The 23091-nt window shown below is 35.6% G+C and overlaps 6 protein-coding genes and 1 pseudogene across 6 annotated transcripts; 1 reads left to right on the top strand and 6 right to left on the bottom strand.

Moving 5' to 3' along the window:
• Nucleotides 1–1311: 1311 nt before the first annotated feature.
• LOC104748373 (uncharacterized) lies at nucleotides 1312–2776 on the bottom strand. Its single transcript, XM_010470026.2, has one exon. It carries the CDS (start codon nucleotides 2637–2639, stop codon nucleotides 1515–1517), a length of 1125 nt encoding a protein of 374 aa, XP_010468328.2. The 5' UTR covers nucleotides 2640–2776; the 3' UTR covers nucleotides 1312–1514.
• A 140-nt stretch (nucleotides 2777–2916) lies between these two features.
• LOC104746466 (FHA domain-containing protein DDL) lies at nucleotides 2917–6351 on the top strand. The gene is made up of 11 exons (XM_010467951.3): nucleotides 2917–3039; nucleotides 3261–3665; nucleotides 4091–4122; nucleotides 4204–4270; nucleotides 4376–4433; nucleotides 4789–4881; nucleotides 5342–5456; nucleotides 5568–5615; nucleotides 5710–5755; nucleotides 5845–5915; nucleotides 6073–6351. The coding sequence occupies exons 2-11, from the start codon at nucleotides 3294–3296 to the stop codon at nucleotides 6110–6112; spliced, it is 942 nt and encodes a 313-aa protein (XP_010466253.1). The 5' UTR covers nucleotides 2917–3039; nucleotides 3261–3293; the 3' UTR covers nucleotides 6113–6351.
• On the bottom strand, nucleotides 6303–7425 carry LOC104746467 (protein LHCP TRANSLOCATION DEFECT). The gene is made up of 2 exons (XM_010467952.3): nucleotides 6873–7425; nucleotides 6303–6738 (listed from the first exon to the last, which is right to left on the bottom strand). The coding sequence occupies exons 1-2, from the start codon at nucleotides 7131–7133 to the stop codon at nucleotides 6481–6483; spliced, it is 519 nt and encodes a 172-aa protein (XP_010466254.1). The 5' UTR covers nucleotides 7134–7425; the 3' UTR covers nucleotides 6303–6480.
• On the bottom strand, nucleotides 7399–12715 carry LOC104746465 (DNA polymerase I B, chloroplastic/mitochondrial). Its single transcript, XM_010467948.3, is given in 13 exon segments — nucleotides 7399–7715; nucleotides 7806–7895; nucleotides 7974–8180; nucleotides 8262–8354; nucleotides 8544–8738; nucleotides 8830–8922; nucleotides 9145–9240; nucleotides 9352–9826; nucleotides 10138–10574; nucleotides 10576–10818; nucleotides 11050–11241; nucleotides 11351–12077; nucleotides 12445–12715. Coding segments are annotated over 13 exon segments (3129 nt in total). The 5' UTR covers nucleotides 12564–12715; the 3' UTR covers nucleotides 7399–7553.
• A 59-nt stretch (nucleotides 12716–12774) lies between these two features.
• LOC104746464 (putative serine/threonine-protein kinase PBL23) lies at nucleotides 12775–14871 on the bottom strand. The gene is made up of 5 exons (XM_010467947.3): nucleotides 14356–14871; nucleotides 14061–14242; nucleotides 13797–13986; nucleotides 13320–13714; nucleotides 12775–13235 (listed from the first exon to the last, which is right to left on the bottom strand). Exons 1-5 carry the CDS (start codon nucleotides 14489–14491, stop codon nucleotides 12978–12980), a joined length of 1161 nt encoding a protein of 386 aa, XP_010466249.1. The 5' UTR covers nucleotides 14492–14871; the 3' UTR covers nucleotides 12775–12977.
• A 54-nt stretch (nucleotides 14872–14925) lies between these two features.
• On the bottom strand, nucleotides 14926–18112 carry LOC104748372 (glycerophosphodiester phosphodiesterase GDPDL5-like; annotated as a pseudogene).
• A 636-nt stretch (nucleotides 18113–18748) lies between these two features.
• Nucleotides 18749–20929, bottom strand: LOC104746463 (protein FATTY ACID EXPORT 6). The gene is made up of 3 exons (XM_010467946.3): nucleotides 19773–20929; nucleotides 19181–19268; nucleotides 18749–19065 (listed from the first exon to the last, which is right to left on the bottom strand). Exons 1-3 carry the CDS (start codon nucleotides 19969–19971, stop codon nucleotides 18993–18995), a joined length of 360 nt encoding a protein of 119 aa, XP_010466248.1. The 5' UTR covers nucleotides 19972–20929; the 3' UTR covers nucleotides 18749–18992.
• Nucleotides 20930–23091: the final 2162 nt, after the last annotated feature.

Raw genomic sequence — 23091 nt, 5'->3', positions numbered from 1 at the left:
TTTTATGTTAACATTAAACCAAAAAAAAAAAAAAAATCATGATGAACATGATGCTATATAGTATATACCATCGACGACATTGAATTGAAAATCTTTGTTGTCAAACAGATTACATTTTTTAAAATGGGTCAAACAACTTAAAATTAATCATTTCGATTTTGTGACCCTTGTGTGCTCGCCCAATATCTTTTCTTCTAGAACATTGTTTTTTCGTTGTCAAATTAATTTTTCTATAAGATGTGAAAATATATAAATATGTACATCAAATTAAGTAATCCAGGAGACATAATTTGGGATACAATGAGTTCTCACCCGACAAACGAAAGCTTTCTCTATAGCGACCAGCCAAAAAAAAGAAAGAAAAAACTAAATTTACATATGGGATAATCTCACTTGAGAATAGACAAAAGACAAGAAGAGCATGTGGACAAAAGACCAAAGCTGTGAGCTTCGAAAAATACAGTCTCATCCAACAAGTTCCTCATACAATATTTTATATTATATTTGTTCAAAGTTTTTTTTTTGGTTCAAAGTTCCTCATACAATATTTTAAGAAGGAAATTGGATATTATAGTTTATACTTTATAGCATAGTGTTTTTACGTGTGGGCTCCTATGAATGACAAGTGTTTCTTTTTCTAGCCGACTTATATATGTGCATGAAATAAAGGCAAGAACACCATTTTACAATTTCTATTGACTAAACCATCCAGACCAGCTCCAGTTAGATCTTGCGGCGAAGTGCAAAAAGCATACATTAAGGTTTCGACATGTTTTGTTTACTGATATTTTCCAATACGATTCTCATTAATCTTGTTAGCTTCTGTTCGTAGTACCACACAACAATAAAACCTTATTTATTATAGTTGGTATAGACCACTTAAATATATATACTAGTATGAAACATCAAATCATTTCTTTTACTTCATATACGCCTAAAATTAAATATTAAAAAGAAATAAACTAGTAGTGGAATTTCGTTTAACATCTGACCACCTGGAAGATTCGATCGTAGTAGGAAAAAAATCATATACCAAACGTGTTGGTGTGTTGCCGATATTGAAACAACATATGCTATATGCTTTTCGAATCTTCACCCTATCATGTTGACATGTAGAATCGAGAAAGACATTTCTCATAGGCTCATAGCTTAAGCTAACAGTATACAATATTTCTCCGCAACAAGTGTGATCAGTTAATCCAGCAGGTGATTGTGTTGTGTATTTGATGAACAATATAAAATAAGTTTGATGAATGTTTAGTTTCCTCTACATGAGGACATCATTCATGTATTTGTATAACACACTATATCTATGCAATACTTATTTTTGTATTAGTTATTTTATGTGTCAGAAATTACATTGAAAATCAAAAACAATGTTTAGTTTTTCTTTAACTCCAAGAAAATCATTTTAATTAAAGATATGATTCGATGCAGCAAAAAAAGAAAAATCAATAATAATATATCTCATTAAGCTGCACAAAATTTATGAAGTCTTCAGCAAAATCCAAAGCTTAGACTCTTCTCTTATCATGCTTGTTGTTCTTCTTCTTCTTCACGCCATCTTTCACAGTGATAACATCGACGCGGCTCATCTGAAGTTGAAACGCCGGAACAATCTTGCTTCCACAGCTACAATAACTCCCCGACCAGTCAAAGCTTCCAACCTTAGCGCTACACTTAGGACACAATAACTTCCCTTCAGACACAAAATCTTCCACTGTGTTCATCCATACGATAGGCTCTACGAATATGGAAGTGCATTGGTTCGGATCACCGGGGTTCTTGTTGCGAACCTCTCCTATCATGTTTTTGAACATGTCATCGAACTCTGAATCAGCCTCACCTGGAGTATGATCAATAACTTGCTCTTGAAAAAACAAAATTCTCTTGCACTTCTTGCAATGGTACGTACTACCACTACTCTCATTCGACATTATTTCCGGATCAGCTCTCAACTTCAATCTATCAAATTTCTTATCCTTGCTATATAAGTAACCTAAAGCTTTTAGACGGAAGTGCTTGTAAATAGGGCTGGAACGGTCGACTTTGAAGTTCATTCTCTCAAACAAATCTAACTGTTTTAAGAAGCCAGGATTGGGACTAGCCTGAGCGCATTGTCTCAATGATGCTAAAGCTTCTTTCCCGGAGAGCATTTCCATCCTCATCAGATACGCAATAACCATAGAAGCACTCCGAGATTGTCCAGCAAAGCAATGAACTAACACACCTTTCTCTTTGCGGCCAGCATCGATAAAATCCAAACAAAGATCGAAAAAATCAAGCAGATTCTCGCATTCTTCATCGTAAGCAAACACAACCATTCGTGTAAACTCGAGATCTTTCCCAGTACGCTCAAGAGAATATAAAAGCTTACCTGATGGTAACGCGCTCTCTGTCGCAAACTCTTTGCCTTGTAATGAGTCTTGACCATCACCATCACCACCACCAACGTACACTTCCTTGATTTCTTTTGATTCTAGTTTCACGTTACGCCATTCCTCGAAGACAGATATGGAAGGGCGGTGCAAAACCGTAAGAACATGTGAAATCTCAGAGCTACCGTTCTTGAGAATCTCAGCAGCTGCGCATATATCGCCTAGGTATAGATTCTCCCTAACTAGGTCAAGCTTCTGCATTCTTTGATAACAAAAACCTAATTACGACAATAAGAAGAGATATCTCCGGAATCCAAAACCCTAATTGCACTAATTCCCAAATATTTCCTTTTCGCCGATTTGTTTGTGATGATGATCAATGATCAATGATCAATGAATCAACAAAATCACTCGAACAAGGGCAGTTATATATACATGTCTACTAACGAAGACCTAATGGAACTTTAACTCCGTTAGTTAAGTTGACGCACCGTCTTATGAAATTTTTAATATTAAACCCCTCAATTTCCTTTTATTTACAAAAGACACCAATTTTAATTGAGTCTTCTCGTTTTGCTCTGATTCTTCTTATTTCTGCGATTATTATTCACTGGGACTCTCCTCTTCTCTCCGCCGAAGTAGTCACAGTTCCGGCCACCAGGTAAATTAGCCTCACCATCATTCTCTTAAGCCGTCGTGATACTCGCAACCCTTAATTATGCCGGAAACTTCTGAAACTAGTATTCGAAATCTGTAGATTTTAGGGCTTTGCTCCTCCTCTAGTTCTTGTTATGCGTTTCGGAACTAGGGTTTAGTGTTCTATAGAGCTTACATTCCTTTTTCTTGTACCGACCCTGGTCTCAATTTTTGATCTTTCGGAAGGCAAAGAAGAGAGGAAACGACCTGTCTCAAGTAATGGCTCCAAGTTCAAGGTCTCCTTCACCACGGACGAAGAGACTGAGAAGAGCTCAAGGCGAGAAGGAAGGTGGAAGAAGTAGAGAGAGAGAAGACGAGAGGCATGACGGTAGAGGAAGGGAGAAGAGAGACAATAGGGATGGAGAAATGGGAAGAGATAGGGACAGAGAGAGGAAAAGACAAGGAGACACAGATAGGGAAATTGGGGATAAGAGAAGACGCTCAGGGAGAGAGGGCAGTGGTGAAAGGAAAAGGGATGATGAGAGACACTCTAGAGGAAGGCATGAGAGGTCTACTTCACCGTTAGATAGGAGTCACAGGAGTAGTAGTAGGCGTTCAGAAGAGAGATCTATTGCCTCAAGGCATGATGAGGTATTTCTGCGTCTTTCTTTAGCTTGGAGATGTTCGTAATCTCAGAATGTTTTTACTGTTATTTTACCTGGGATTATCCATATTCTGCTTCAAAAGATAATGTGATTGAAATTGTTAAGCTTTAGTGTATGCTAGGAGAGGTTAGCCTGTACTGCTTGTTTCACTTAATAGTTTGTTTGAATCCTGTGATTTAGTTTTTCGCCTGAGTCTATAACTAGAACCTGCAGCCAGCTATTTTTGTTCTGCTAAATGACTATAGATAGTGTCTTTCATTCCCTTCAGCATATCCAGTAACGTCCCTTCTCATTTTTCTTTTCTTTTAGTAGAAGCTCATTATATAGATTATAGTCGCTTTTCAGATTTATTATTTTCTGCGAGCCACAGATTTTTCTTCAGTCATTTTGATTACCTTGTTTTCTTTTCAGGGGTCTATTGAAAGAAGGGGCGGCGAGGAGCTGTGAGTTTTCTTTTTATTAGATTAGCCTTTACACTTTTTCATTTTTTTTCTCTTAACCATGTTATGGGTTTTCTACACCAGAAATGCCGAGGAAGATTCAGTCGCGAGGATGAGAGCAGTTGAAGAGGCTCTGGCAGCGAAGAAAAAGGTATCATATCAGCGTCTATTGAATTTCAAATTCCAATGTCATTTTGAGGTTTCTTGGCTTATCCATGCATTTACACTTCAAAACCAATTTTGATATATCTTGCAGGAAGAACCATCATTTGAGCTATCAGGGAAACTTGCTGAAGATACCAACAGATACAGAGGTGATATTTCTGATCCAGGCATTTGATTAAAGAATATCAACTGTTACCATTTCCCTGTGGTATAAACTTTTGCCATAGTATCTTCATTGCCTGTTTGAACTGTGAAACATCTTCCTTTGTTATCAGGTCAAATTTTCTTTATTTTGTATGCATTTGTGTCTGTCATTGCGTGAAAGTTTTCATTGGTCAATAGTTAATAGCTGATGAGACTAGGAGCTTCAATATATAAGCATCTGCATTAGCAGCTATTCTTTTGACTGCTAACTCCGTTTTTGCTCCCAAGAACGAAGATGGAGGTTTATCGCATTAAATTTCACAATAGGCATGCTTCCGTGACTGATTGAATCCTTTGCAGGTATCACACTCCTCTTCAGTGAGCCTCCGGAGGCTAGAAAGCCCAGCGAAAGATGGAGACTGTATGTCTTTAAGGATGGTGAACCACTGAATGGTGAGTCTTTTAATCCTCTCTCCATCTGTCGAAGTAGTGGTTCATTTCTCTTCTATGTATTTCACTTAAACTATCTTTCTGTGGTGAACGTCAATTATTTGTCCACAAAATATGCAGTAAAACATTTAATGAAATTGATGCTCGAGAACGTTTGATAGAGTCTAGCCTTGTAAACCTAACTGTGGTCTTGACGGTTGTGTATCCAGATATTAGCATGATTACTAAAAGTAGCCACATTATTGCTTGATACTTGTCAATTTAACTGCAATGAATATTATTATGCAATGTTCATGGCTCTAATAGGAACAATAGCTTCTTTGATATGATACGTTTGTGACTGGTTTGCCGTGTCATTCTCAGTTTGAATCCTTAAACATTGTATTGTATTTGTAGTCTAGTGACTGTATATTCAGATTTATGTATGTGATTTTTGTTCTTGTGAAATGTGTTGGATTAACAGAGCCTCTCTACCTACATCGCCAAAGCTGCTATCTCTTTGGACGTGAGAGAAGGATTGCTGATGTTCCCACTGATCATCCATCGTGTAGCAAACAACATGCTGTTATTCAGTACCGGTAGGTTCCTGACGTGTAGTTATCCTTTTGAATAGTAAAATTGATGACAATAATGAGAATAAGGGTTTTAAGGTTAACACATATATCTCACTGTGAATGTGCTTTTCGCAGGGAAGTGGAAAAGGAGAAACCGGATGGAATGATGGGGAAGCAAGTGAAGTAAAAACCTGTTTACTCTTTCATTTTGCTTTAAATTTGTTCCTCTTCGTGCTTTAGGCTAAATTTTAATTTCCCATAATATCTCACCTTGCAGGCCTTACATAATGGATCTTGGCAGTACCAACAAAACATATATCAATGTAAGTGCCCGATTGTATTCCTTCTTGCTTGCTTCTTTATCATGGTAGATTCGAATGTTTGTAATCAGAACTTCTTTTACCTTTTTCAGGAAAATCCTATTGAACCACAGAGATATTATGAGCTTTTTGAGAAAGACACCATAAAGTTTGGCAACAGCAGGTAATACTAATGGAAACACTTTCAGTTCTGGTTTTCCATTATAAATCATTATCGTATACATTTTCTCTTTGTAATTATATGTGCTTGTTTGTGCACCTTATTTGGGTTAACATCTGGATTCTCCTGTTCTTGACATGTTTGTTTTCTTTTGGTGCAGCCGAGAGTACGTACTGTTGCACGAGAATTCTGCTGAGTGAATGAATTCAGAGTCAAGCAGCGACTGATATCACAAGATTAGATACTTGCGTTTCTCAGGGATTTTAGAGATGTTTGAGCAGCTGCATGTCTGTTTTCTACTGTACTGATGACAATCTCAGACATTATGTTAATAACCATTTAGAAAGCTTTTGCGTACTTGTTCTATAACAATTGATGATGAACGATTGGTAGGAGAAAAAGGTTAACTTTTGGTATAAGATCAATCTCTACTTTTAAAGTTGCAGCTCCCTGAGGCTTTGGACCAAACTTAATGTAAGACAACTGAGATTTAGACTAGGGTACACAAAAACAGACATCACTTTCTTTGTAAGAAAGAGCCAACTCTGACAAAGAAATGACATATTTGTCAAGCCTTTTGAGTGAGGGATCCAAGGATCAAGTCACGGATCTCCTCGCTGCTGGCTCGGTCAAGAGCGGTTCTGCCATCAGCGTCCTTAACCGTGTAGTCAGCACCAGCTCTGAGAAGCTCTTCAATCTTAGGCTTGTCTCCTTCCGAGGCTGCTAGCATTAAAAGGATGTCGACAGGGTGAATATTTTGGTTGAGAAGAGCCTCCATCTTATCGTAGGTACCTTCCACCGCGAGCATCCCCATGTAGTTGAAATACTGCAAATCACCAAGAAACGACAATAAAGTTATCTAAAAACATTTCCTCTGTTTTAATTGACAATTGCGTTTGCGTTTCAAAACGCTATCTTCAACTACTTTCTGCGATTCAAGAACTTAGAAGTGAAACAAACCTGTTCTACGTCGTCTCTGTCAAAATCGTCACGTGACTGGCTGCCATAGATTCCAGCATTCTCAGCATCGACGCCATTCTTTCCAAACTTGAACCAGCAAGTGGCTCTCGACCCATTGGAGGGTCCGAGTCGGAGCCGGGGCTTTACAACCCGAGTTCCAAGAAACCGAGAGGGGAGCTTAAGTGAGGAAGAAGAAGAAGTAGTGTTGGTGGTAGAGAAGAATAAGCTCGCAGAAGGAGCTCTGCATGGAATGGAAGCCATGGCTGCCTCCACGCTTCGTCCTGGACTTTAATTGATAACATCCACTCGTTTTCGTTTTTTGATAAGATTACTTGTTTTCCAATTGGTTAGTTTTCCACCATTGGATTGTTAGATATCTTGGAGAATTGGTGCCCTTTCTATGTAATATTAATGTTAGTGCCAGGCAAAATTGTGAAGTTAAAATCACTTAATACTCTTCAAGCAATGTCACAAACCTACTAATTAATTACACAGCAATGTGTTTTAGCATATAAAAAAACAAAGATGGTGACAATTAGCTTTCATTATGGATAAAGAAAATGACCCTTTTTCACAGATATATGAACAGACTTTCACAGGACCAACGAGACAAACAAAAATCCTCAAAACTCTGCCTCATTGTTAGGTTTCAGTAGAGAGAGCTTTTTTACTATTTTCCTCTTACTTGCCAGCATACCAGTTCTGAGCACACTTAGCATCAACAGATAAGTCGACTGAGAGAATATTCTTGCCGTTGAAGGGTTCACTCATGCATTTCACTACTATGTCTTTAGCATTCTCTGCTGACTCACTAGGTCCTTCCAAAATTACTTCATCATGAATCTGTGTGTAGCCCAAGAGGAATCATTTAGATAAACAATCATCTAAGCTTTTCGTTATGTAAAGAATCTGTGAGAACTGAGAAGTATTTACTTGTAGAAGCAATTTCCAACCAAGCTCTTTTAGACATTGATTTGTTGATATCTCCAGCATAGCGCACATAGCAACATCAGCTGCGCTTCCCTGTAATAATAGTGGTGATTGAGGTTTAGAGTCGATAGAATTCAAGATGGTTAAGATCTGATGTCAGCGCATACAAACCTGAACAGGAGTGTTGATTGCTGCTCGTTCGATATGGTTCTTCTGGGCACGTGAACGGTATACAGGGAATTTACGAGCCCTTCCCAACAAAGTGACTACATACCCATTTTTTATAGCTTCTTTCTTGCGTAGTTCTTGCCATTTGCGGACTTCTTGCCTGTCATTATACCAGAGATTAACTGTTTCTTGAGCTTCTTCTCTTGAAACCTAAAAGGTGGAAAATAAGCTACTGTAAGCTTATTCTAATAAATCAACCATGTTCATATCAATTTTTACGGCTTAATATACCTTCCAATCTCTAGAAAGTCCAACAGCAGTCTTCCCATACGCAATCGAGAAGTTAAGCATCTTTGCTTTTCTTCTCTCAGAAGCAAAGGCATCCTGAATAAGTAAGAAAATAATTTGCCAGCTTTTAGAAGAATTCAGGAACAAAGTCTAGCTTCCCTCGGTTCAGCACTAATAGAATTATTCTTTTTAAGCTATATAAGCAAAATGAATAAAAGACTTAGAAACCAAGCTTTCTAAGGTTTTCCCCAAAATCACTGTTAAAAACATAAAACAAGGATTCACCTTCAATAACGGCACTGGCGGCTTCTCTTGTCCAGGTTGTGGATGCCATTCAAGGAGCACTTCACCATTTTCAACAGCTTCACGAATATGTGGATACATATTCATGGCTGTTCTCGAGTGGAAGTCTCCACCAGCTATGAAAGCTTCCATCATGCTTTTGCAACCAGTAAGATGCGCTAGAATTCTAAGTTCAAGCTGAAGATAAAAAAAAACCCGCCTCACAGTCAACAAGTGAATTAGCTCACAAGTCATAAAAAAAAAAAAGTAGATATAACTATAATTTCACCTGTCCATAATCAGCAACAATCAGTGAATTTCCAGGTGATGCTATGAAGGCCTGACGGATCTTGTACCGATCTTTCTCCAATGCAGGTTGGTTCTAGACAGAAAACGATTAAACTCTACACACAAATTCGAGATGTACTATGCTTCCAAGTAAAAATAGACATTGCGCATTTCGAATCCAAAGATGTACTAGCTCATCATACCACAACATTTTAATTTTCTACAAAGGGTTCATCAGTAGAGAAATTAGAGAAGCTTAGTTACTTGATTGCATCTCCATTCAAGCTAACTCTTAAACTAAGTTCAAGCCATGTACCTGCAAATTTGGCCTTCTAGCAGATAAGCGACCAGTTTCAGTGTTAATATTCAGGGAGCAGTGGACACGACCATCTTTTCCTGACACATTACTTCCCTGTCATTTAGAAAACCAATTCCATAAAAAAATAACCTGAAAGGATACGCTATTGGAAAATAATTCAGTAGCTCAAAATCCAGGGAACATTGTTTTAAAAGAAAAACATACCTGCAAAGGAAGAATAAAATTTGATATTAAGGAATCAATGGAGCAAACTTCACATAGTGCGGCAATAGCATGGCAAGCCTCCTTTCCACTTTCACCCCCTCCAAACCCATCAAATGCTGTTCCATAAGCAGATGTGTTTGATTCATCAGAGGTATTGGAGTGTTGTGTTTCTAAAATTTCATCTGGTAGCGAAATAAAATCATCATCTCCAGTGTTTTCTTCTAGAGAAGTATCTAAAACGCCATCCGTATAGTCATATTCTGCAGACACTTTCCCAGCTAAGGCTTTCAAGGTGTCTCCACTAACAGAGGGCCAGCCTGAGGCAGTGAACTTTTCAGTGGGTAGAGGATTGTCGCTAATCCTATGCAGTTTGATATTCCGGAACTTTGTCGCTGTCTTTTTTCCTTCTTCAATCACCTTATCAACATTAGGAACTTTGAAAAGTTTTTCATATGGAAGATCCTCACCATTACAACTGTAACAGAAATTAACAAAATTTAGTATCAGTAATAACTAATAAGCACTAAGAAATGAAATTATGTATTCTTATTTGGCATCATAAACTCAATCTGAGAGCTGCATGTATGTGTTTGGTTTTAGCAAGGAAAAAGATTACAATCTTCACCAAATTCTGAGACAAGAGTGTCATGCACTTAGTTTTCTTTGTAATAAAATGATATGGTACATGTCAAATTCCAAAATATCATGGTTTCTTCCAAAGATAACATCTATTTGACACATACATGGAAAGATAAGGAAGTCCAAACCAAGACTTAAGAAGCATACCTGTTAGTAATGCCACCAAAAAAGAGTTGTCGCAATTGCGTGTCACTGCCAACATTCATATGCTTCGCATCTGGACAATGTTTTGAAGCCCAATTTCGGAACCTCGAAACAGCAATTTCTTTTTCTGCTTTGGCTACAATCTCAATCTGCGCCAAATAATCCCTATCTACAAGAATTCCTTCCGCTTCCATTTTGGCAAGAAGTTCAGCAAAAGGTTGCCAATATTCTTGGTAGAAATCAAACATGTTCTTTTTTGAAATGAGATGTCCATCAAGAAACCATTGCTTCACTTGCAGTTGTTTCTTCATGCTCTCATAAAGCTTTAGTGTGCTTATTGAATCCAACGCCGAGTAGGAAATCCAAGCTTCTCGATCCTCCTTTTGTAGCTCTTCAACAGGAGGAACGATCACCAATTTCCCCTCTGATCCATCTTTTTTTCAGTTTCCCCTTGCCGAAAATCTTCTTCATTGATATTTTACCAAATAATTCTGCTTCCTCCTTTGTCTCAGTTCCCCCAAGAACTCTTGGGTCACTTGTAAGTGCTTCGAGCGAATAACCACCAGATATCCGTCTTGATGAATCCCACAATCGTGCCATGTGCATCGTATCACCATGAAAACCAGAAAGCTTGATTCCATAATTTCTGATAATGTGGTGATCAAAGCTGTAGTTATGCCATACCTATAAGTACAAGAAAAGGTCAAGGTTATAAATGATTAACACAATTAAAACAAAACATGATTTAGAAGTCATTAGTGCCTTTAACTAAACAAAGGAGAGGCAAGGTGAAGAAATAGCCAATCGTTTTTTCAAGAAAACACACAACAAGAGAGAAAGCTAAATAAGATTCGTAACACCAAATTATCCAAAATTCGCTGAATAAACAGCAAGTTTTTTCTCGTTTTAGCTCACTTTTTTTATTGATGAGTCTTCGAAAAATGGCTTAAACTCAGCCAAGATATCCCTTCCACTTTCGCCAAGCAAATCTACCCAGATACATGATTTTCCGTCTCCAAAATCTGCTTCTGATCCACAATATAAACTGAAACATATCATCTCCCCATGGTCCACAGGTGTTTCAGTCTTCACATCAATCCTGGACACCTACAGAATTGATTACCAGAGTACAAGCAGTATTATAAGAAACGTCTAGAACATAAGCATTTCTAGGCCATGTGAACAACAATGTGTTAGCAAACACATGACCACATACCTCTGTATCGCAAGCATGGACAAGATTCCTATATTCATTCATGAGCTTAGCCACGGTTTTCTTTGCAGTATACACATCATCAACAACAAAAACTCTCTCATATATTTTCTTGAGGTTTGCTCGGACTTTCGACAGGTTGGTGCATTTTTCCACTTGGGAAACGGTTGCTGATTTCTTATAGCTTGCATTGTCAAGAGACGAATCACTTTGTTTTCCATGTGCATCCTTATCTCCTCTCAGAGTCATGTCTGTTTTCCCCTCAACCTCAATATCCTTGCTTGGTAATGCAACGACCGGTCTTCTTATACTATTGGTTTGCATAAATCCATTCAATTCTCTATCAAGTGTGGTAATATCACTTCCTTGCTTCAGCTTGTAATCAAAGTTCTGGCCGTTTCCATAAGATTGGACATCATCTATTTTAGGGACAAAGCCTTTGAAATAATAACTTCCGTTACCAAAAGCATCATCTTGGTTGTTGTTAGCATGTTCGCCATTTCTTCCTCTCAAGTTATTGACTTCATCCCTCCAAGCACTCACAGCTCCAGCTTGTTTCACAGTTGGCGGAACCATTCTTGCCGTCTTAGAACCCAAATTAAGTTTCCACTCTCCACTAAACTCAACAGAGGACGACCGTTGATGACCCGAATGCTGAAATCCATGGGAACCCCCACAATCAGTCGTAGCAGTGGAATATCCGGAATTTCCATTGATGATAGCTATTTTTCTGAAAATCATAAAGCACCAAAAAAATGTTATCAACACAAAGAGAAACACCTTCAAGCTCAGAATAATAACCAAACCACCTCTAACTTAAACAACAGCCGAATCCTAAATAACTTTTTTTTGACACTCGAGTATGAAACCTTCACAAGAACAACTTAGCCTCCTAAGTGAGAAACTGAATAGTACCCACAACTTGACCTGCTTTTTCAACTACCCCAAAACTTGAATCGTCGCTATATAACCAAACAAAAAGACTTACGAAACAGAGCAATTGACGAATAAGTAAGCTAAATTCTCGACGAACCCTTCAACAAAACCACAAAAAATGAGAGAAAGAGAACAGATAACAAAAAAAAAGGGGTGTAAACCTGGAAATGATTCTACGGCGAGGCACAAGAAAAGAAAGAATTGAAGAAGAAGAAGAAACACGAGGACGACGCGAAACCCAGAAAGAGGAAGGAGAGAGGTGACGAAGAGAAACCCCCATGGCCGTAAGCGAAGCTAATCTCCCCAGCTTGAAGGAGGAATTGCGTCTTCTTCCAGAGAAGTAGGGTTTATCGTTGTCGATTTTGTCGTTTTTTCACAAAGCTGAGCTGGTCGCCATTACTTACTACTCAATGACAAACCCTTAAACCCCTTTACCCCTTTTATCTTCTTAAATTAATCAACACAATTAAATTTAAAAAAAAAAAAAGACATTTTTCCAAAAAAAAGTTGCGATTTTTTTAAATTCTTAACAACGAACGATGAGTAAAGTCTGAAACTTTCGCTCAAATCCAGAGATCATCATCGATTAATAGAACATATGATTCTCAGCAAATCCATTATAATGTTCTTTCGTGAACTCCAAAAGTCCTCAAATTTCCTAAAAACCGATCATTTAATTACAAAACAAACAAACTCAAAGTTTGGATCTTTCGTCTTCTTCTTGTTCTTCTTCTTCTTCTACAGTTTGTCCATCTTCTTCGGTTTTGGTCATGGCTAAGTACTCGAGCGCAGTGACTACATCGCTCATCATTGGTCTCGTTGTTGCTTCTTCTTGGAGACACATTGCTGCTACTGCAAGCGCTTGATACAATCCTTTTATTGGATACTTCCCTTCTAGCAATGGATCCGCCATTAACGTGAACTTTCTCCTATCTTTGAACAGTGGACTCGCCTGTGCATTGTATAAGCAAAACCCCAATTAAGAAAAACAAATCAGATTGAAAAAGATTGAAGAACTTTTGCATTATTGTTATACCCAAGTGACTAAGTTCTGTTCTTCAGTTGGTTTTGTGGTGTCAATGACTCTTCTTCCTGTGATCATCTCCAAGAACACGACTCCAAAGCTGTAAACGTCGGATTTCACAGTGAGCTGTCCTGTGAGAGCATACTCAGGCGCACAATACCCGTATGTTCCCATCACTCTCGTTGACACATGAGTCTCCCCACCTGTTGGACCAACTTTAGCTAAACCGAAATCTGAAAGCTTTGGGTTGAATTCTTCGTCAAGCAATATGTTTGAGGCCTTGAAATCTCTGTAGATCACAGGAGGATCAGCTGTTTCGTGTAGATACTCAAGCCCTCTCGCTGCTCCTGCTGCAACTTTCATTCTTGTGTCCCAATCCAACGGCTTCTTCTTGTTCCGCACCAATTCTGAAGTATATAGGTAATCTTTAGAAATGTGTGGATGTATGTGAAAGTACATGTCGTTATGGTGTTTAGACTGTTATGTTACCTAGAAGATGATCCTCTAAAGAGCCATTTTGCATGTATTCATAGACAAGGATCCGTTGATCCCCGTCTGCGCAGTATCCAACCAAATTGACAAGGTTTTGATGATGTAAGAGACTCAACATCATGACTTCCACAAGAAACTCTCTATTCCCTTGGTAACCATTCCTGTCTAGCTGCTTAACTGCAACAACCTAAAGATGAAAGAATCAGAATCAAACTGCTGAAGAGAGACTATGAAAGAGATGTGTTTATTTGAGAGAAGTACTTTCTCCGGGGTCTCTATGTGCCCTTTGTAAACCCTTCCAAATCCGCCTTCACCGAGCTGATTATCAGGGTTGAAGTTCTTGGTGGCGACGCAGAGCTCTCTGAATGTAAAGATATGAGCACTGATGTTCCCTTTCCCGAGTTTTGCTATCTCCTCGGCTATGTATTTTCGCCTACTGCTATCTGCAGGTATGTGCAAATACGTCTCAGCTTCGTTTAGATAGAAAACATTTTAAGGAATTTGAGAATCTATATCTACATAATGAAAAAGGTAAACAAAACTGGGAGAGACGGACCTGTTTTAAAAGAGATGTTTTCAAATGTAGTTATATTGTTCTTTGCATCAATGCAGTCTTTGATGCTTTGTCGTGATGATGATCGTCTGGTGAACCGTTTCTCAGACATACAACAGAACAAGCAATTTATTTTCATTCTGTATCTGTGTGTTGTTTTATCTTTATCTTCCTGGATAATTACTACAAGAAGATGCTTGATTACTCCAAGTTCATGAACGTTCTTGAAACCTCGGATCCAAAAGGGATCGAGATAATTCTCAGACGAACAGATTCTTTCTTTTCTTTTTTTATTTGTGTAAGATGGCAGAAGGGTTTGCTGAGAAAATAAGAAAAAAGGTTTGGCCTTTGAAGAAACCAAAAATGAATCTGGTCTCTTTTGGCCTCAAAGAAGAAGGAACAAACAAAAATGAGAATTAATTTTTGCTACTAAGAATCCTTCCCTTATGTTTCACTGTTGATTTTGTTTTCTTTTTTCTTTGAAAAAAAAGAGAGAGAGAGAGAGAGAGATGGATGGTTAAATTTGGGTGAAGAATCCATTGGAAGAGAGTTAAAAGATCAAATAAGCTAAATTTAGTTTTGTTGGATTTTCAAAACATGTTTATCCATTTCTATATTCCTATTAATATCCTCTTCTAAATTTGACATGTTAGAAGAATGATATACTAAAACACTTACAACCTCGTTGCTAAATGTTTCAACGTAAACACTTGTCTGGTTTTGTTGATTAGTAGCTCTCTTCAGCTCATCTAATACAGCATCAACCACGCTAATTCCTTGATGTTCCAGTATATATGCTGCATTCTAAGAAACGGAAAATAATATATCAAGAAAAGAATCATGTGTTGTTCTTATTGACAGACAAGATTTGCAGCAAAGCTCCTCCCTCCACTTCTATCAAGATGCCTAAGAGAGAGCTGTAACCGTTTGAAATATTCAAGAACTAGGATAGTGTAAGAAGTTTTCCAGCGTTTTTGTTTCTTGGGTTTCTGATCAAACCGGAGTTCCTAAAAGGATTCGAAATAGTGGCTGCAATAAAAGGAGAAACAGAGCCCAATTCAGATATAATCTTCATTCAAAGTCTTTATATTGAATCTTGATTTTGCTCTTACGCTTCAAGGTTTGTATTTGAGACATGGTCAGGCTGAAAGTGTGGATCCCTTTGTTCTGTTGAATCTCTGCAGCTACTGATGACAGATTTCTGAAGCTAGTTTCGATGACATTAGTGCTGTTCATAAGATCAATGGAGCTCAGACAAAAGGGGATCTTGTCTTTAGACATCTGGACATTGCAATCAAGAATGTCAACCCCTTCGTTTACAGCTCTCTGATACGCCAAGTCAGTACAGCCCGGGAAATCTCCACTCGCTCCATTCTTCGAAATAATAGTTATCTTAGCTGCAAGACCAAACGGTTAAATGCAGTTAAAATATTTAACAATCACATATATAAATGGGTTGCTCTTGTGCATTACCTTGCTCCTTTGCTTTTTTTGTGTCCAAATGAGAGAAGCAATCTTGGAAAGAAAACAAGAATCATAGCTAAAGTTATATGCAATACATTTCAATGCATTGGGAAGAGAGATAAAATTTGAGTTCTGTTTTACTTACTGATGGCTCGATATGGAGTTACCGGAAAGTCTGATAGGAAACCATCAACGGAGAAGTTTCCGTTGTCAATGAAAGATAGATACTCAGCCGTTGGATCATAGCTGTAGTTATAAGCAATTAGCCAATTACATAATCATTGGCAAACTCCGAGGCGAAAACTTTTAAACCTTCTTTATGAGCATCAGTGACAAGCGACGTGTGGGGTTGTAGGTAAAGATATGAATCTACGGGCCATATATATGTAAGATTTTGGAACAAGAATTCCAGAAGAAAACGTTTTTATATAACTTAGATTCGTGGCAAGAGAGCCGTAAGATTGGTTGGTGAACGGTTCTATTTGGTCTTGGTTCAGAAACCTAAAGATGAGTTTTGTCACATTCGGCTTGACACTTTTCTTCATGCTCTTCAAGAAACTGATCTCTGGAGAAGATATGAAGTTGAATCTCACGCGTCTTGACATAGAGACAACAAACTTTCTCACATTCAAATTGTGTTGCGCGTAGAAAGCACTGTCCTGTAAATTAAATGTAGAAACGATAAGTAGAGGGAGAAGATGACCTATGATGTTATATATGGAAAACACGTTGAGCAATAAAAGAGTGTATGATAAATACATTATACCTGAATGTTCAACCAGAGGCTTGAAGCTGCCGTTTCTTCCACTTTTGTTATCGGCCAATTATCATCGAATATTGGTGTTCTTGAGTAAACACCCTGGGTCACTGTTGAGGGGTAAAGACTAGAGTTAAGAAATCAGAAACGTTGAACTGAAACATTTGCAGAGTTGTTACTTTCAAAAGATTGAACATTAAATTATCTAGAAATCTTTACTCGCAAGAAGAGGGTTCCAAACCTACTTACATGTCACACTAGAGAGTTCCCTCCATGTAAAATCAACAGAAAAAGGTTCTTTGTAGTTTGGGTAAAATTTCATGACAGTAGAACCATTGTGAAGATTCAGATTGGGAAAGCAGATTCCAACACCATCCTTTGTTAGTTGAAGATCACACCAAATTGTTACGTCTGGTGAAGTTGTTAAATTCACCAACTGATATGCTTGGATACTGGAATCTGGAAATATACCAGAGAACCCGCCTCGAGCAATCACAGCCGGAGGAGGTTTCCCTGCCAAAAAGACATCAAGAAACTGTAAGAACATTTCGAAAAAAAATCATGTGTAGTGTAGAAAAAGTGAGAGAACTCTGTCTCTAACCACCAGTGATGTGCTTAGGTTCATATACTTAGGCAAAAAATAATGGTTTTGTTTTGTGTTAAAAAAAAAGAAGTTAAAAATGATATATATATATATATATATATACTAGATGGTTACCCATCAGAAACGTAGATGATATGTATTTTTAATTGTTTATATATTTATATTATTTTGTGAAAAAATCATCTACATATATATAAATTATCTGATTGATTGATATATTGAGTATAGTTTACATTAAATTTTATATAAATATAAATTGTAGGTGTGATTGTTTATATATGGCAGCAAATTAGTCATTTTTTGGTTCTTTGAAATATTGAATATATATTAGAAAAAACTAAGCAAAACATATGCAAAATATAAACAAAATATAAGTAAAATATTTTTACATATGTGTTTTATAATGTATTAGATGTTAAGTAAAACTGAAAAACCACATGAAAGTTAAAAATTTGCAACCACACTAACAAAATGCTAATGTAACAATAAAAAATAGATGGCATGATATTTGAGAGTCTATTTTATTTGCTATTACACATTAGCATTTTGTTAGTTAATTAATAATATCTTTTCGTATAAATTTTTAATACAAGTTCTCAACTTTTATGTAGTTTTCATTTTATTTCAAACATTTAATAAATTATATAATACTTTAATAATGCAAATAAAAGATTATGAAATATGAAATAAGAAGAATTAATAACAAACGAAATATTATAGATTTTTACATTAAAAAACGTAAACACATTTCAAACTAAATACATAACCTAAACTTAAAAAGATATATGCGGCTTTACAATTCTTTTATATTATGTGGCCTATATATATGAGGCACGGCACTGCTAACCACTCAACGTTCGCCAAGAACTTGATAAAGCAGTTTGTAAAATGAAGAACTTGATCAGAATCAGAAGAACCACTCTAGGGCATGCCATGGTAGTGGAGAGCTTTCAGTGCTTCTTTTTTTACTTTCTTTTCGCTGAAGATGGAATGAAGAATAAGTGACTAATTGATGAACCCGTGAGCTGTTTAGCAATAATCTACACAAACTACTACGTCCATTGAATGGAAGATTTAGCTAAAAACGTAATCAGATTCTGCGGTAGCATTAATTGAAAATTTGCTACGTTTGTGTCAATAATGTCACTATTTTGAAAATGGGATAAAAAAGAGATTTTAGCTGTCAACTGGTTAAGTAAAGATTACTAGCATGAGAAATTATTTCTAAAGAGCACATTGGGTCTCCATAATTAACATTTCTAGTGTGAAAGAAAAAAAACCCACATTTTCTAAGACTATGTGTCACCTCCACTGATAGGACCTTTAGCTTAAATTCACCATTTCATCAGGGCACAGCCTTTTCTCTAACTTCTGCAAAGAATTATCGCATAACTTAGCTCCAGCTTCAATATTCTTGCAAAAGTTAACTTGCAGTCATGAATCAGTGAATACTTAAGGAGAGATCAAACACAGTTCAAAATTTGTTGTTATAATGCCACAAGGTACTAAGAAGTTTAGAGGATCAACTTCCATATGGATCATTTTCCATTTTTTATTTTTTCACAAGTGTGTATCAAAACGTCAGATATCTTCATATATATAATATGGCTCAACACAGTTTGTGGTTAACAAAAACACGATGACAAGAAAACTAATCTCAGAAACACATAAAACCATATGCAATTCTTTGACTAATACAAGCTATGAAGGTGTTATGACAGCAGCATTGTCAACAACACCATAAAGTTTTCTAATCGACAAATTCAACAACAGTGAGTATCATCCAGAAAAAAACCAGAGCTTCCTGCATAACCATCATTCAGCTTTTGATGGGAATTTATTGCCACCAGTCGCAATCTTGTATACGTAGAAACAGGTCATGAGAGCACTGCAATACAGAAATGGTTCTAAGGTTAACTCAATGGAGTAAAAAAACTAAAACTACCAAATTTTAGATGCAAACAAAGATATCTGTGACAGAAGAACAGAGGAAGATTAGTAACCTGATCCCAGCAACCAAACCAGCCGGCATAATCTTTCCAGTCAGCAAGTAACGTTGTCCCATGACTAGTGTGAGAGCAGCTGCGATAACTGTATAAAAAAAAAGAAACATTCAACCAGTTTCAGTCACTGGAGATTCTTCAAATAATAAAACACAAATTGATTTTGTGAGCTAAATTTGTCTAAGGTTGATGATGCTGTGTCAATCAATGGCAAAAACACTAATTAAAAAGCAGGAATCTACTCAACTACAACATCTTACAACTCAAACAAGACACCACCCTTTCAGTTATTAACCTTGTTGTTGTAACCAATGCATTCTTAATGTTCATTTAAGTACTGCTACAATTGAAGACCTTAACACAACAAAAAAAAAGTTGGCTTTCATCTTTAATTAGCAAATCTAGCATCATCATCACACAAACCAGATCATCATCATATTCATATAACCAGACTACTTAATTCAGATCTCTAGATCATTAGTCTTCCAATAAGATCCTTAACCTTTAAATAACAAAATCAAACCATTCCTTAAATAAGTCAATGAAATAAAAAACCCAGATCGCTGAAAAGGAAAGAAAGAATTTTTCGAACCTGTCTGAAGAACAATAGCGATATACGAATTCTTCTTCTTCTCAAAAGCTTTGAGACTGATATAGCCGGCGAGGATGAGTAGTAACCCAGTGCCTGCACCTCCGGCGAAAGACGTAATACTTCCTTTTTTCATGTACCCGATTAATCCTCCGCCGATTAGAATCATCCCGTACGGGATAGTAAAGCAAAAATCATGCATTTTTTTTTCTGGAAACTTGGGTTTTTGGATTATAATATTGTCGGGTGATGAAGAAACCTGTTAATGAAGCGATCGTAATCTGAAAGAGACGATCTATGGATTTTTTGATTGATGATATATAAAAAAAGAGAGAGTAGTGTGTGTGGTGAGCGCGTGGAAAAGGTCCGCCTTTGTTGTTCTTTCGTCAACGGTATTCAGACAACTAATCCCCCACTTACGGTCCATCATTTTTAATTTAATGGCCTAATTGTTCATTAATTTAATTATGAGAAATACCCTAAAATAGCACTAAACCAAGTTTTATGGACAACTATAGCACACATTCCATAAATTTCCAAAATAGCACTATTTAACACATTAAAATATTTAAAATTAATTTTTAGAATTTGTTTTTTTTATGTTTGGGTTCTCAATTTCACATTTAGGGTATAGTTTTGAGGGGTAGGGTTTAGTATTTTGAATTTATGATTTAATTTTAGAAAATTAATTAGTGCTATTTTTGGAATTTTAGAGATATTGTGCTAAGTTTGGAACAAAAACTTATTTTGGTGCTATTTTTGAGAATCTCCCTTTAATTATTTATTTGTTATCTCATTACTTTACTTTATTATTAGATTAGATCCGCGTATTAGCGCAGATATAAAAAAAATATTTGAAATTTTAAGTTATATTCAAAATATAATTTTATTTCATTAGATTTTACACACTCCATCTTGTAATATAATTTCTTTGTATATTACATGATAATAAAATCAGATTTTAATTCTATGTACTCAATCCCAATGAGTAACATTTATAATTTATAATCAGATATATCAAATTTATATCTTACTTAATATTGTAAAGAAAATAAAAATTAATAAAATATAATTCTCAAATAAAAAACTGAAAACTGATTTTATCTCATATTTGAAAAAGTAACAATATCTTAAGTGTATTTGTTTCATATTTTGTAATCTGACTAGATATTTACCCACGGTACACCGCGGAATTATATTTTTTTAATAAGAAGATAAATTGTAATTTGTACAACAGATTAACTATATATGTAAGTTATTAATATTTTTAAATGTACTACCCTTATACAGTATAGTCCAGAAATATATAGATAACTGTGTTTTATGTTTACTTTTTTATAATATATGAATTATATCAAACCTTTGATTTTAAATGTATACAGTGCTGAAATATAATGTTTTGCCATTATTTAGTTTAAAATATAAAAGTTATTGAATTTAAATTATTGAATATAATAATATAGTAATTATCTTAAATTCATTAGAGTAATAGTTTTTTATATTACATTTAAATCGGATGAATACATTTACTCCTTTAAATGTTAGTTTGTGATTTGCAGATATCTTTATTGTTAGCATTAAATATTAGTTTTGTCAAATTAGTTTGTTTCTATAAATTGTTTAGTTAGAAGAAAGATCAACAATTATTAAGTAGATATCTGGGTAAGTTGTTTAAAAATGGTGGAGTTAGAGATTTTAAAGAGAGTATTAATATCTTCAAAATCTCTTAATTTTAAGAAATCTTGGTTGTGCAAAATATTATCTTTAATTTTTATTTAATTTTATAAATTAAAAATATTTAATGTCAATGGCATTCCCTATAAATAGTACTAAACTTTAGGATTTATTTCATAGTTGTCTCCAAAAATGTATATATAGATACATAATAGTTTTACTACTTGTCCAAATAAAATTATACTAATAATATCATAAATTAATCAAAAATTCAAAGACGTTATTATGAGAAAATTATTTGTTTATGTAAAGGTGAGTATCTACAATCCTTTTCTTTTAGGATTAATAATTGACAGTATAATTTATTAAATTATAGTATTATAGTAATTAATTGTATAATTTTCTTAATTCTTTTTTTCTTATAGAATTAGTAATTTAAAATTAGAATTAGTATTATTATTATATATATGAACTATCTTTTACATTTTAATTTCTTATAATTTACAAATATCTTAAAACAAAGTTTTTGTATAACACAAGACAAAATCTTTAATTGTAAAAATTGACTAGTGCCGCGATCACATTAGTTACTAACATTGTTCCTCGTTGATCTGATAGGTTTTTGCTTCAATAACATCTCAGACTTTATGGACTTTGAGTGCAATCTTCATCTTCATCGTCCATACAGTATAGTTTGTCATGTTTAGCATGGGACAAACAATGGAGGACGAGCCTCCTCCTTCTTTAGGTCGTGGTGACGCGACTGTGAGTTCGGACATGCCTTCTTTGATGATCGAGCAGAGCTCTGATACCAAATATAGAATTTAGAGGTTCGTTAAGAACACAAGATTAAAAGTTTAACTCACTTTATTAGCTTAAGAAAATCTCTTAAAACTTAAGCTCTCAATCTCTCTTTCTCTCAAAACCTCATAAGTTATGTCACACCTCAACATATCCTTATATAAGACTTTGTTAATCCTAATCCTAACATGAATCACACATATTTAGATATCTTCTAAATACACTTGATCTTTATCTCTTAGTAAACCCAATTAAAGTAGAAGTAGGATTAACTTCCTTCTCAAGCCTTTCTCAAGCTTACTCCAACAGATAAACCCATCATTTTCAGGAAAGACTGATCTCTTACTGATGAAAACCGAGCCTACGAAATTCTTGATGTCTTTGATTGCAGAATCTTCTGCATCGCGGATGTTTTCATCTACTTTATAGACCAGCTCTTCATGATGATTGTTGTTCTTCTCTTTAAAACTCATCAAGACAGATTTATGAGTAGACTGGATCAATATTTTCCTCGCACTTGTCTGGTTTTGTATTTATTATATATGAGCTATCTTTTATATTTATTAAATTTTTAAAAAATTTAATTTCTTATAATTTACAAACTATTTTGATGTCTCTGATTGCGGAATCTTCTGCATCGCGGATGTTTTCATCTACTCTATAGACCAGCTCTTCATGATTCATGTTGTTCTTCTCTTTAAAACTCATCAAGACAGATTTATCAGCAGACTGAATCAATATTTTTCTCACACTTGTCTGGTTTTTTTCAGTCAAAGTTTTAATATCAAATCATTTCCACATTAATTGATTGTGTAAATAAATCTGTATATTAAGGTATGCTATCTAT

The sequence above is a fragment of the Camelina sativa genome, chromosome 15 (genome assembly GCF_030686135.1).
Source record: "Camelina sativa cultivar CO46 ecotype springtype chromosome 15, ASM3068613v1".
NCBI classification, from domain to species: domain Eukaryota; kingdom Viridiplantae; phylum Streptophyta; class Magnoliopsida; order Brassicales; family Brassicaceae; genus Camelina; species Camelina sativa.
Note: the sequence above shows the minus strand (reverse complement) of the source record. Positions and strands in the feature narration are given on the sequence as shown.